This window comes from Lycium barbarum, chromosome 9 (assembly GCF_019175385.1).
Source record: "Lycium barbarum isolate Lr01 chromosome 9, ASM1917538v2, whole genome shotgun sequence".
Lineage (NCBI taxonomy): Eukaryota > Viridiplantae > Streptophyta > Magnoliopsida > Solanales > Solanaceae > Lycium > Lycium barbarum.
Window position 1 is genome coordinate 3,436,199 of NC_083345.1, and position 12,650 is coordinate 3,448,848.

The window sequence follows — 12,650 nt, forward strand, 5'->3', positions numbered from 1 at the left end:
GTGGCTTGGAACACCAAAACTCAATTCCTAGTGGCGACTCTGTAAATAAAATAATCCCTTTTCAAAACCGTCACTTCAAATGGAAAAACCCTTTAATAATAAAAACTTGCGCGTTTATAGCGCGGGGGCGCAAAAAGAGATGTGACAGTCCACAGATAAGGTTTAAACTTTTGATAGTATGATAAGATTATTCTGTAAATCAAATTTAAAAGTGGCATTAAGAGTTTATTAAGATATGTCAGACATGGTCAGTTGAAAAAAGACATCCTTATGCTTAAATTAGGTATGATCCTTTGAATTAATGGGCAAATCAGGCTCATTATTAGTTATTCATCATTATGTCCAAGATCTCATAATAATGCAATGAATTCATGGTGAGATTATTCTTTAGACTCACAGTTGTTAAATGTTAAGTGTCTAATGTTGGATTTGCATTAAGATATTTATGTAATGAATCAACTATCTTATACATATTCAAGAGTCAATGAAGAAGTATTTCACCAAGGTATCAAATTCAAGTTCGGGCTATCATAGTCAACCAAATCGGGAAGAAAACGTGAATCATTTAGTAGCACCATTACAATTTTCTCAGGAGTTCGATTTAAGTTCTTTAGAGGCTGATCTGGGTGAAAGAACTCAGATCTTGGAATTTCATCCAAATCATCGTGATGCTATTAGAAGAGATTATCTTCAAAAACGTCCTTGTCAGCCTCAATTGAAAGTTTTTCCCCAAACGTTGATTTCTGGAGATATGCGTCGTTTCAATCGTGATTGGTATGTTGAATTTCCTGATTGGTTAGAATATAGTCTAAGTAAAGATGCGGCCTATTGTTTGTATTGTTATTTATTTAAGGCCAATAGCAATCGTCAAGGTGGAGGTAATGTATGGTCTGGTTTGGGGTTTAGGAATTGGAACAAAAAGGATAGTTTACCAAAACATATTGGTGGGCCGAATAGCATCCATAGTCAATCAAAAAGAAAATGTGAAGATCTAATGCGGCAACAACAATCTATTCATGCTGCATTTGATAAGCAATTTAATCAAGATAAGCATGGATATGAGATTCGCTTAGCAGCTTCAATTCGTGTAGTGAGACTTCTTGTGAAACAAGGATTGGCATTTCGGGGTCATAATGAATCTAAAGCATCGCTTAACAGAGGTAGTTTTCTTGAAATTCTTTCATTTTATGCTCAAGAGTGTGATAAAATTCGTAGCTTTGTATTGGAAAAGGCTCCTCAAAATGATCAAATGACTTGTCCAATGATTCAAAAAGAAATTGTGCTTGCTTGCAAGATTGAAACAATTAAGGGTATCATAAAGGAATTAAATGGTGACTATTTTTCCTTATTGGTTGATGAATCTTTTGATGTATCACGCAAGGAGCAAACGGCGGCTGTTTTACGATATGTTGATAGAAGGGGATTTGTGATGGAGCGACTTCTTGACATTGTTCATGTTAAAAATACTAGTGCCTTAGCTTTAAAAGGTGCAATTGTCAATTTACTTTCTCAACATTCCTTGAGTCTATCTTGTGTGCGTGGACAATGCTATGATGGAGCAAGTAATATGCAAGGTGATATCAATGGCCTTAAAATGTTGATTAAGAAAGAAAGTAGATCGGCTCATTCCATTCATTGTTTTGCTCATCAACTTCAAGTAACTCTTGTTGGTGTTTCAAAAAAATGTCTTCAAGTGGGAGAACTTGTACATTTGGTTTCGGATATTTTGAATGTGTTGGCGGCTTCTTATAAACGTATGGATGAATATCGAGAATCTCAAAGGAAAAGAATTCAAGAGGCTTTAGAAAAGGGCAAGCTTAAAACTGGTAGGGGCTTGCATCAAGAACTTGGTATTTCTAGAGCTTGTGATACTCGTTGGGGGTCTCACTTCAAATCTTTTAATTGATTTATTCTTCAATTTGGTACAATAATGGATGTACTTGATACTATTGTTGAAACTGCACATAGTTTGGATGAAAGTGCCAGGGCGACAGGATATATCAGAGCTGCTCAAACGTACGAGGTTGCATTCATGTTACATTTGATGAAAGAAATTTTAGGAATTACAAATGACCTTAGTACATGCTTACAAAAAAAAGAGCAAGATATTGCGAATGCCATGCGACTTGTTAATGTGGAAAGGATAAGGTTGCAAGAGCTAAGGGAAGATAAAAGATGGGATTTGTTTGTTGCTGAGGTATCTACGTTTTGTGTCAAGTATAATATTGTGGTACCTAATTTTGATGAGTCGTAAGATAACTCAGGGAGATTTCGGCGTAAACCTGCTGATTATACTTTCTTGCATCATTATCATGTTGATGTATTTTGTAAAATAATTGATTGGCAACTGCAAGAACTTAATGATCGTTTTGATGAGGAGACAACTGAGTTGCTTTATGGAGTTGCTTGTTTGAATCCGATAGACTCATTTTCAAGTTCTGACATTCAAAAAATAATGAGAATGGCTAAATTATATCCTGATGACTTTGATGAATTTAGTATGTGTTCTCTTGAGAATCACCTTGCGAATTACATTATTGATGTTCGTGATATTGATAAAAGGTTCTCCGATTTAAATGGGCTTTGTGATCTTTCAAAAAGACTGGTTCGAACAAAAAAGCATTCATGTTATCCTCTTGTATTTCGTTTAGTGAAATTTGCTTTGCTTCTCCCAGTTGCCACTGCATCCGTTGAAAGAGCTTTTTCGGCAATGAAGTTTATTAAGAATGAGTTGCGGAGTCGAATGAATGATGAATTCTTGAGCGGTTGCATGGTTCCTTTTGTGGAAAAAGATATGTTTAATGATGTTTCAACTGATGATATTATTTTGACTTTTCAAGCAATGAAACCTCGTCGAGTAGTGCTATAAATGTATTCAAGAAGTATTAGTAGAGATCCTTTTTTGTAGTTTGTACTTAGCACCCTTATTCTAGATTGATACATTGTAAAGGGCTAACTTTTTGTGTTATTGTAGTCACTACATTTCTATTCCTGTTACTTTGAGATCCTTTGTAATGGAACTAACTCTTTGTACCTATGTATTATTACATTCTCTGGAATTGTGTCTTTTTGGGCTTGTTCGCACGTTTACATTTTATTTTCCGAACCCCCTAAAAGAAAATCCTGGATCCGCCACTGACTAAAAGTAAACAGAATATGGTTTCAAACAAGATTTTCTTTCACTTGGTTGCAGCAACAGTATGCATGAAAGTGTACTATTGAGTAACAAATTCAAACTAAATTCTTGGATATCATTCTCCTGCATATCTAGAATTACAAGTTTCAGAAGTACGAAGTTTTCTAACTTTGATACTGATGGCGCAGTGTTTGAAGATTCTCAGAGTCATTCAGTTCAAGATCCACAATGATTGTAAATTAGAAAAATCAAAGGTAGACAGCGGAAACTTTTGCCGTTCAAATCTAAATTATAAAATCCCAATATCCCTAGGAATGTCACAATATCTATAAGGTCTATAGATGAAAGAAAAGTCGACAAGGTTTGTTACTTAATTTATAATTTCTTTTGTACTGTTATAGCAACTGAGAGAAAGATAATCTAAACTTGTAAATGTATTTGGTTTACTTTTAGTGTTGTAAAAGTTTGTAGAAGTTGGATCTCTCTGATAGCAAGCCCCTCTGGAGAACTCCAAACTTGTTCACGAAGTCTTGACACTTTGTGGCTTCGTGGTTGCTCAAGTCTGAAGTAGATCCATGAATCAATTGGAAATTTGGACTGACTAATTGATCTAGATTTTTCTGGTTGCAAGAAGCTTACGGGTCTTCCAAGAAGCATATGCAATGTAAAATCCCTTCGATCGTTGGACATTAGTAGATGCTCATATATACAACCGCTGCCGGTTAACCTTGGAAGTATGCAAAGTCTAACAGCTTTTTTGACACTTGATATGGGTAACGGGAATTAAACAATTGCCTGGGTCTCTTTAAATTCTAAGAGATCCTCTTATTTTGGAAGTGGTAGGTCGAAATTTAGAGGGCAAAAAGAGTTTTTTCCTGGAAGAAGAGTCCATCGCATACAATCCCCACCCTGAACTTCTTCAGCTAGCACTATGATTCTCAAAGTGTGACGACGCTCCCTATAAACATTAGATTAAACATAGGGCCAATCCCCCTTTACCCCCCCTAAGGGTCGGAAAGGATACCCTTCAAATATTGAATGAGAATGATAACTTCCTTATACAATATTTTTTGATAAAAAATTTCTTTTTTTGAATTAAGATTTTTTTTCCTTTTCTAGAATTAAAACATGAAAATATATAACTCTTATTATTATCACATTCACCTATTCCGTTGAAAATAATGTACTCCATTTAGGATATAACAATTAACTACTTGGAATAATCTGTTAATAATTTCAAGCTCTGTGACATTCATTTTATCTGCATGAGCATTAAATTTTTGAGTTCTAATTGTACATCTATAGTCTACTTAATTTCCCACTCTAACATTACCTTTGGGTAATCTGTGAATTCTTTCATTCATCCCTTCCATTATTCTATTGAACACAAAAAGCCAAAAAAAAAAAACTTTTCAAGTACTTTTCTTGATTAGCTTAAGCTTGTATTTTCCTCCTTTTTGACGAGTCTAAGCTAAAGTCAATTTTACTTTTCCCCTTAATATTTAAGCATTGGAAAAAATAATATGGCCTCCACATGTTGAATGAGAATAGTAATCCGGCCCCTTATACAATATTTTCTGGCGAGAATTTTCATTTTTAAATAAAAATATTTTTTCAAGAAAAATACAAAGATATATAGTAACTCTTATTTATTAGATTTAAGCTGCACATACATTTGCATAAACATAAGCACTCAAATAAGGTGCCGATTGATTTCATGTAACAAAGGCATTTCGTCCATAACCCTCAAATTAGACTTGCTTGTATAAATATAATTAGAAAAATATCATACAGGATAAAAATTAGATTGATTTTTCAGAGAGGAAAATAAAAAGAAGAAATTATTCGCTTAGCTCATGTGAGTGGTTTTGAAAATTTAAAAAATATGCTTGAATATTCGATTTATGTGGAAATTGTTGTGAAATATATCTTACCGGATAAAATTAATTACTAGTATACAAAATATTCATAGATGACCCAAAGTAATTAGAGGGTGAAATTAGATAGACTGTTGATGTGCCATTAGAACCCAAAAGTTTAATGCGCATGCATGTAAAACGAATGTCACGTAGCTTGAAATTTATTAACAGACTATTCGAAGTAGTTATTATCTTAAAAGAAGTACATTATTTTCAACGGAATAAGTGAATGAGACAATATATTTTTGCATTTTAGTTCTGGAATGAAAAAGAAAAAAGATCTTTATTCGAGAAAAAGAAAAAATTTACTGAAAAATGTTGCATAATGGAGTTATCATTCCCTTTCAATATTTGGAAGGGGTATCGTTTCTCAACTCTTAAATGTTAGGGGGGTAAAGTGGGATTGAATCTTAAACATAGCGTAGAAAAATAATTTAAAAAATCATGAAACAGACAGAATTCAAAGGTTCTTAACAATAATAAATCCTAATCTTATCTAAAAGGATAAAATAAAAGGATCTTGGTAAATATTATATTTGACTCATATAATTTTAGCAGGTCGGATCAAGTGGATCAATAAAGTGGTTAAAATTGGTTCCTTTTTATTTTTTATAACATTAGCTTAAAATAAAAATTTCATGTCAGCAAAATTTAATAAAAAAATAATTTAAAGTGATTGGGCGACTTCTAGGTGAATTACCAATAGTTGAGTGACTTTTTAAGAGAATTATCAATAGTTGAGTGACTTTCTAAAAAAATTACCTATAGTTGAGTGACCATATTAGATATTAACTCTAAAAGGGAACTTTCCAACAAAAGTATACAATAATTTTACAGTGTCCCAAGAGCTTGAGCCATTACAAAATTCTCCAATTTAATCGGAAAAAAAATAACAAGAGCTTTCTGAAAATCAACAGTATATAATGATAATACAGTTCATGGTTCATGATTCCTTCTAAAATGGCTTAAAGCATATGCAGCCCCTAAACTTGTTTTTTTTTTTCATTTTGACACCTCAACCAAGTGTTGTTCTTATTGAACTCCTGAACCCATCCTCAAGTGTGTCTATCAAATCCTCTAAATCTGATTTTTATTAGAAGCAAAAATTAAATTATGGTAATGAAGGTGAAGTAATATTTTAGACGTATGGTAAGCTATTCTTTAGGTCATGGATGTGTCCGTTTTTGTTAGTTCTGCTCTTCCACTGCCAGCTTAATTAAGAGCTTACTATTTTTTCCCTCTCAATTGCTACTAATCTTAGCTAAAAGATGACATAATTAAATTAGAATATATATATATATATATATTAGTATGTTGCTACATTAAAAATAAAATACTATGTAAGTCAGATTGTGTTTGATAGACACATTACGAAAAAAGACAAGTTCAGGGCTCCATGCGCATTAAGCCTTCTAAAATTGATTGTTTTCTTTAACTTTCTATGATTGCCCCCTTATTCCGCCTTTTTCGTTTAGCTAAATGACAACTTAAAGCAATGTATATTGTAACCAAGTGAACTAATACGATTGGTCATAGTTCACTAGTAAATACGGAGTATGTTGCTTTACATTCCATCCGTAAAGTGTCCCAGCAAGATTATTTGCAACTGTTGGATCTTACTACCACTAATTCAAAAATTACTATCAACAAAATGTCAGTAACTAAAAATATATAACAAATATTTGAAAAACCATAGTCAATTAATTATTTGACAAACTAAAAAGGACTAATGTTGTCATATAAAATATAAGACAGTTCTATTAAGAAAACTATCTTGACTATAGCATTCAGAACTTTGCTTTTTCATCAAGGATCGAGTAGAATATGACCTTAAAAAACAAAACAAAACAAAACAAAACAAAACAAAAAAAAGGAAAGAAAAGAAAGAAAAAAAAAAGAAAAAGTAGAATATGCCCTATTGAAACTCTTTTTGGGTTCTCTTCCACTGAGACTTCATTAATTTATCACCCGGCTTCTCTTCGTCTGAGAATGATCTACGAGTGCTGGCAATGATGTAACTTTACCTTGTTTGCCTAAATACAACAGATGGATCCCTATCTTTTTTGTGAACTCTTCTGTATCAAACTCGACGACTTCAATCTTTTCTCCCCCTTTCATCTTGCCATTAATAGGTGGCTGTAAGTAAGATATATAAGCTACAGTGGGATAGGAACAGCAGCAGAAACTATAAGACCTTTTTCTGGCAATACGAAATACCAAGCCTTGCATAAGTCTAGTATAGGGTACGTTGTTACGAAATATCAAGCTTTTCCTAGAATAGGGTATGTTGACAGACTTGTGAACACAACAGACAATCATTCCTAAAAACTGATATACCTTATTATGTGTGGGCGTAGTGACGAAGATAGACGAAGCTGTTACTTTATTGCTGCACCAGTCTGGAATCTCATTATTTGGGAGAATGACCATTAACTTCTGCGTCATTGGAAGAAGATTATCAATATGATAGGAAGGAGAAGGACGAGGGGGTGGGTTTGTTTTGGGGGCGGGGGGGAGGGAGGGAGGGAGTAACCGGAAATGAATTTTCTCTGGATTGCAATGCTAGAGCAGGTGCGCTAAAGAAGCCTTCATCCAATGGATTCTGCAGTGAAGTGCAATTAAGCATGTCGACCCGCTCAATAGAAGGGAGGTTATCCAACTCTGCAATCTTGAAGGGAGGTTATCCAACTCTGCAATCTTGAACAATCTTTTGCAATTTGCAACGTTAAAACACTTTGAGATATTTTAAATTTGAAGGGAGATTACGATCGCTCGCAAGGATCGCAATTTAGAAAACCCAAAGGGTAGACAGTAGAAACTATTGCCACTCAAACATAAAGATTTTAAGCAGTATAAACTCCCAAATATCCTAGGGAATATCAGCCGCAGACAAACCACAATATTGAATGCTTAAATGCTGAAGAGAAGTCGACAAGGATTGTATGGAGTGGACTCTTCTTCTAGAAAAACTCCTTTTAGCCTCAAAATCTAGGCCTCCCACTTCAAAAATTTCAAGATTTCTTAGCATTTCAACAGATCCAGCAATTGATCCATAGCAGTTACATAAAATCGTCGTAGACTTTGCATATCTCCAATGTCAACTAGCTGTATATGTATAGATGGGCAGCGACTAATTACCAAGGCTGGAAGGGATTTTAGATAGCATATGCTGCTCGGAAGATCCGTAAGCTTTTTGCAACCATCCAAATCTAGATTAATCAGTCTGACCAAATTTCCTATTGATGGATGGATCTTCATCAGACTTGAGCAATCTCGAAACCAGAGAGTTTCCAAACTTCGTGAACCACCAAAATTTGGAGTTCTTATGAGGTGCTTGCAACCAGAGAGATCCAGCCTCTTCAAACTTTTACAACACTAAAAGTAAACCAAATATAGTTTTAAGTAAGATATTCTTTCACTCGGTTGCAATAACAGTAGACATGAAACTATAAAATTGAGTGACAAACCTGCAACTTCAAACCAAACTCTTGGATATTGCTCTCTTGCATATTTAATACTACAAGTTTCGCTGCTGGAAAATTTGATGGTATACATTTTAAAGGACATCTTTTCCTAGACAACCACCTGAGCTCCTTTGATAGCAACTCAAAATCTCCACTAATATGTACATAGTCAATTTTAAGAACCCTTAGATTTTTCATTTTCTTAAATGCTTTGGTCCACAACTTCACACCCTTTAAAGCCCAGGGATCTACCATCAGTACTTCTACCTCTTTGGAACCCTGTAGTTAAGAGAGAACAATGCTTTATACAAATTGAAGGTCGAAGAATATGAATACATATTGACCAAAAAGAAAAAAAAATCAAAGAATTTAAAATTGCTCAAAAAGCTACGATGAGAGTCTTTCAAATTTATAAATAATATAAAAAGATTTTTTTAAAAAAAAGGGGACAAAATAGCTTCCAGAAACTTGATAATAGTACCAATAAAAGACAGAATATGTATTAGACTATATTTAAAAGAATATTCCATATATATAGTTCTTGAAATAACAATGTAAATGTTCCATAAATGTCTGGGCACTTTTATCAAGTTCTCATGCCTGTTTCTGCAATCAGTTATAAGCATAGAAATTTAATAAGAACGTCATTAAACAAAATATCCAAGATAAAATGATGAACTGAAAAAAAAAAGATTAAAAAAGAAAAAGGAAAAACAAGAGTCAAACATCTTTGAGTAACTCCTCTTGGAAATAATAGAGTGTATGACCATAAGTCTTATTTAGAATTGAATAAGAAATGTGTTTAGAATTGACTAAGAAATATGTATCACAGTATCAGCAAACGGGTCGATTTAGATAATTGTTTAAGAAATATGTGTCACAGTATCAGCAAACCGATCAATTTACATAATTGTTAAACAAGTGAACTTTTATTTGATTATGTTGCCTTAGATAATTTGAGTTTATACTTTACGAAATGCTCATTTTCAAATACAGTGGTTTGCAAACAACTGGAGATAATTTACTATGCAGAGAAGAAGCACCAATGCATTGAATTCTTGTGTTGACAACAGAATTTATAAGCAAATATTTATCAAATTAAAATGAAAAAAAAGTATAACCATAATAAAGAAAGAATTTACTGACCTTATTTCCTTGTAGAACATCACAGACTTCTTGAGGGTTGAACAATCTACTTCGTTTTCCAGGATCTCAAGGTGACTCCATGCGAACGATTTCTCTTCCCATATCCCGCACTAAACCATGCATCACAACATGATCCATACCACTAATTTGGAGCAAGCATTTTTGGACCAAAGTTGCAATTGCACTTTTAGAATAAACACCACATGCATTTAATGTTTCGGTAACTTCAACCTCAGAAAATCCATGGAAGGCGCACGCGATATCAAGGAAAACACTCTGAGTATCACAATCAAGTCCATCAAAGCTTATCTTGAGAATTTTTTGGATATCACTATGAGGAATTGCTCTTAGTTTTTGGATTTCGTATCTCCACTCTTCTACAGATCTCCCTCGCAGATGTGCCCCTAATGTCACAAGAGCTAATGGTAGCCCACCTGAATATTTGATTACATCTTGTGCCAGCTCATCATATTCTTGTGGTGGAGAAAGACTTTTAAAAGCATGACAAGAAAAAAGTTGAGAGACTCATATGAATATAATAGTTTGGCCTCGTATCTCTCATTTTCTCTGAGCCGAGCCCACATAGCAAATGCTTGTCTCGGGTTGTAATAATAATTAAACTATCCAAACCAGACCAACCTCTTTCTCTTGTTAAAGATTCTAATTGGCTTATATGGTCCACGTCATCAAGAATAATTAGAACTTTTTTTGATCCGAGTCTTGATTTGATTAAATTGGTGCCTTCAGCAACACTGCTAACTTTAAACTCCTTAGTTTTGAGAATTTGACGAAGGAGTTCCTCTTGCAGCTTGGCCAGACCAAATGCTTCAGTTTCTGATCTAACATTTGAAAGGAAGTAACTACTACCAAAATGTTGAAATATTCGATTGTAGATAGCTTTTGCCAAAGTTGTTTTTCCAATTCCACCAACACCATATATACCAACCATGTGTACTTCATGTTCACATCCACTTTGCAATAACAACTCTATATCTTGGACACGAGAATCTACTCCAACTGGGTACCAAGCAACATCAAGAGGTGCCTGGTTGACCTCTTGTTGGACTTGTTCTATAATTTTTTCAATAAATTTCTATTCATGCCTACAAATTTTTAGCATAAACAACAGTTAGGAGAAAAAACAAGTAAATAAAACTTTGATATTTGAAAAAAATTCAATAGACAAATCAAAATCAATAGCCAACCATAACAAAGTGGGACAAGCTAAGCAGTATCACAATTTTGACCCATTAGGTACTTGACTGGGAAACCAAGAAATAGATGAATTACCTCTTCATACAGGACAATTATGTAACGGGTGTTAGGTAGATTTTGTCCCTAACTAAATGTGTGTTTTCTGGCAGTGTGATATTCTTGCACTCAACCGTCCACACAGGCATCTTTTGAATGTTTACACTTAAACAAATTTTCCTTTGAGAAAATTAATGTGCGAATAGGTTAAAAATCTCTTAAACTATTATTGTATGGTTACAGAACCTCTTTGAACTATCATAATAAACTCATATTAAAATATATATCTCCAGAGCAATGAGATTCCAGATTGCTGCAGCAATCAAGTTACAGCTTCATCTGTCTGTTTCACTATGCCCACACATGCATAAGGAATAGAATACAAGTTTTTGCGAATGGTTAACTGGATTATCTTCGAAGCAGTCTACGATCCCTCAGATATCCATCCATACGGCTTATTCATTAGGCTTGGTGAAAGAACGACTGTAACTCACAACTGGCCTCATGATGGCACACCCGCTGGAGACGTAGAACAATCATGTGTACATTACAGCTCTTACTTAGAAGCACCTTTCCGTAATTTGGACCATTTACTTCATTGCCACCGGTCATGGATCATTCTGATTCTCAGATGAATAAGTTTGGTACGAAGGAAAATGCTTCCCATGAAAAATGTTCTCTTACGAAATGTTTTCTTCTATACCAAACACACCCCAAGAGTGGCCACTTATTGTAATATGTTTGTTGGGTAAGCGATAATTAACACTTTTCTGTTTAAAATGTCTGTACCTAGAAAATTGAGTTTTCGTCATCTTTACCTTTTTATTGATTCTCAGTGAAGATAAAATCTTTTGACCGAAGTAAGTCATTCTTTAAGCCAATTCACCAAAATAACACATAATTAGAATAAACGTATTTCACAATAACGAATTAGATATTATTTTATTTAAAAATTCCAACGAACAAAAAAACGAATGGTTTAACAGCGTTAAAGGGTAATTCGTTACTGTGAGTAACGTTTTATGGTTAATATGTAACTGATAGTAACAACTCTAAAAAAAATATTGCTTAGCCTTAAAAAAAAAAAAGTACTGATTAGCCTTTAAAAAAAGTACTTTCTCCAGATAAAAAAGAGTGTCCACTTTAATTCTTTAATGTATGAAAGGGTAGTCCAAACCGCCGCTAATGCACCTAAACCAATTACTGAGTTGCTGATTAAAAATTTGTTATTCAAAAGATAGATAATTGGAAATTCACGAGAATGTTCGGTAAAAAAAAAGACTTTATATTTGTTGACTTATGTGATGTTTTGATGATTGACAAATGCAATATGCTTGTTAATTTAATTTGAGTAACTTGTTTGTGAATGATTTATGAGCAACATAGGGTATTGATTTGGGAAGAAAATAAATTTGGAGAAACAATCTTACTTGTGGACCAAGCAAGCAATTAGAGTCCTAAAAAGTTTTGGTTTATTACATGGAAATTTCTTAACCATAGCAATTTAGGAAAAGTAAGTGTGTTTGATGGAAATTATTTCTGGGAAGCTGTCTTCCTATGGTATACAAGGTGAAGAAGGTGCCACCGTTCTAGTTTTTTTTTTTTTTTCTCCAAATGATTTTGAGTAGTATGAAGATGATTTTACTAAATTTCATTCTGGTGTGAAGCGTGAAGATATATTGTCGGAATTATTGAACGTTACATGAATTTTAGGGAAAGTTATAGAGATTTCCC

The 12,650-nt window shown here is 33.7% G+C and overlaps 4 protein-coding genes across 4 annotated transcripts; 2 read left to right on the forward strand and 2 right to left on the reverse strand.

Annotated features, from left to right (window-relative positions):
• The first annotated feature begins 484 nt into the window (after nucleotides 1–484).
• LOC132610446 (uncharacterized) lies at nucleotides 485–1,906 on the forward strand. Its single transcript, XM_060324739.1, has one exon. The coding sequence runs from the start codon at nucleotides 485–487 to the stop codon at nucleotides 1,904–1,906; it is 1,422 nt and encodes a 473-aa protein (XP_060180722.1).
• A 24-nt stretch (nucleotides 1,907–1,930) lies between these two features.
• On the forward strand, nucleotides 1,931–2,869 carry LOC132610448 (uncharacterized). Its single transcript, XM_060324740.1, has 2 exons — nucleotides 1,931–2,210; nucleotides 2,265–2,869. The coding sequence occupies exons 1-2, from the start codon at nucleotides 1,931–1,933 to the stop codon at nucleotides 2,867–2,869; spliced, it is 885 nt and encodes a 294-aa protein (XP_060180723.1).
• A 4,681-nt stretch (nucleotides 2,870–7,550) lies between these two features.
• Nucleotides 7,551–10,977, reverse strand: LOC132610205 (disease resistance protein RUN1-like). Its single transcript, XM_060324490.1, has 3 exons — nucleotides 9,666–10,977; nucleotides 8,523–8,798; nucleotides 7,551–8,430 (listed from the first exon to the last, which is right to left on the reverse strand). The coding sequence occupies exons 2-3, from the start codon at nucleotides 8,772–8,774 to the stop codon at nucleotides 8,077–8,079; spliced, it is 606 nt and encodes a 201-aa protein (XP_060180473.1). The 5' UTR covers nucleotides 8,775–8,798; nucleotides 9,666–10,977; the 3' UTR covers nucleotides 7,551–8,076.
• Nucleotides 9,732–10,614, reverse strand: LOC132610449 (disease resistance protein L6-like). Its single transcript, XM_060324741.1, has 2 exons — nucleotides 10,305–10,614; nucleotides 9,732–10,099 (listed from the first exon to the last, which is right to left on the reverse strand). The coding sequence occupies exons 1-2, from the start codon at nucleotides 10,612–10,614 to the stop codon at nucleotides 9,732–9,734; spliced, it is 678 nt and encodes a 225-aa protein (XP_060180724.1).
• Nucleotides 10,978–12,650: the final 1,673 nt, after the last annotated feature.

Coding starts and splice junctions, on each gene's coding strand:
- LOC132610446 (XM_060324739.1), top strand. CDS start 485: ATGAAGAAGTATTTCACCAAGGTATCAAATTCAAGTTCGGGCTATCAT.
- LOC132610448 (XM_060324740.1), top strand. CDS start 1,931: ATGGATGTACTTGATACTATTGTTGAAACTGCACATAGTTTGGATGAA. Junction 2,211..2,264: donor TGCTGAGGTATCTACGTTTT/GTGTCAAGTATA, acceptor AAGATAACTCAG/GGAGATTTCGGCGTAAACCT.
- LOC132610205 (XM_060324490.1), bottom strand. CDS start 8,774: ATGGTAGATCCCTGGGCTTTAAAGGGTGTGAAGTTGTGGACCAAAGCA. Junction 8,431..8,522: donor AGTTTGGTTTGAAGTTGCAG/GTTTGTCACTCA, acceptor GTTTACTTTTAG/TGTTGTAAAAGTTTGAAGAG.
- LOC132610449 (XM_060324741.1), bottom strand. CDS start 10,614: ATGGTTGGTATATATGGTGTTGGTGGAATTGGAAAAACAACTTTGGCA. Junction 10,100..10,304: donor ATCTTTAACAAGAGAAAGAG/GTTGGTCTGGTT, acceptor TCAAATATTCAG/GTGGGCTACCATTAGCTCTT.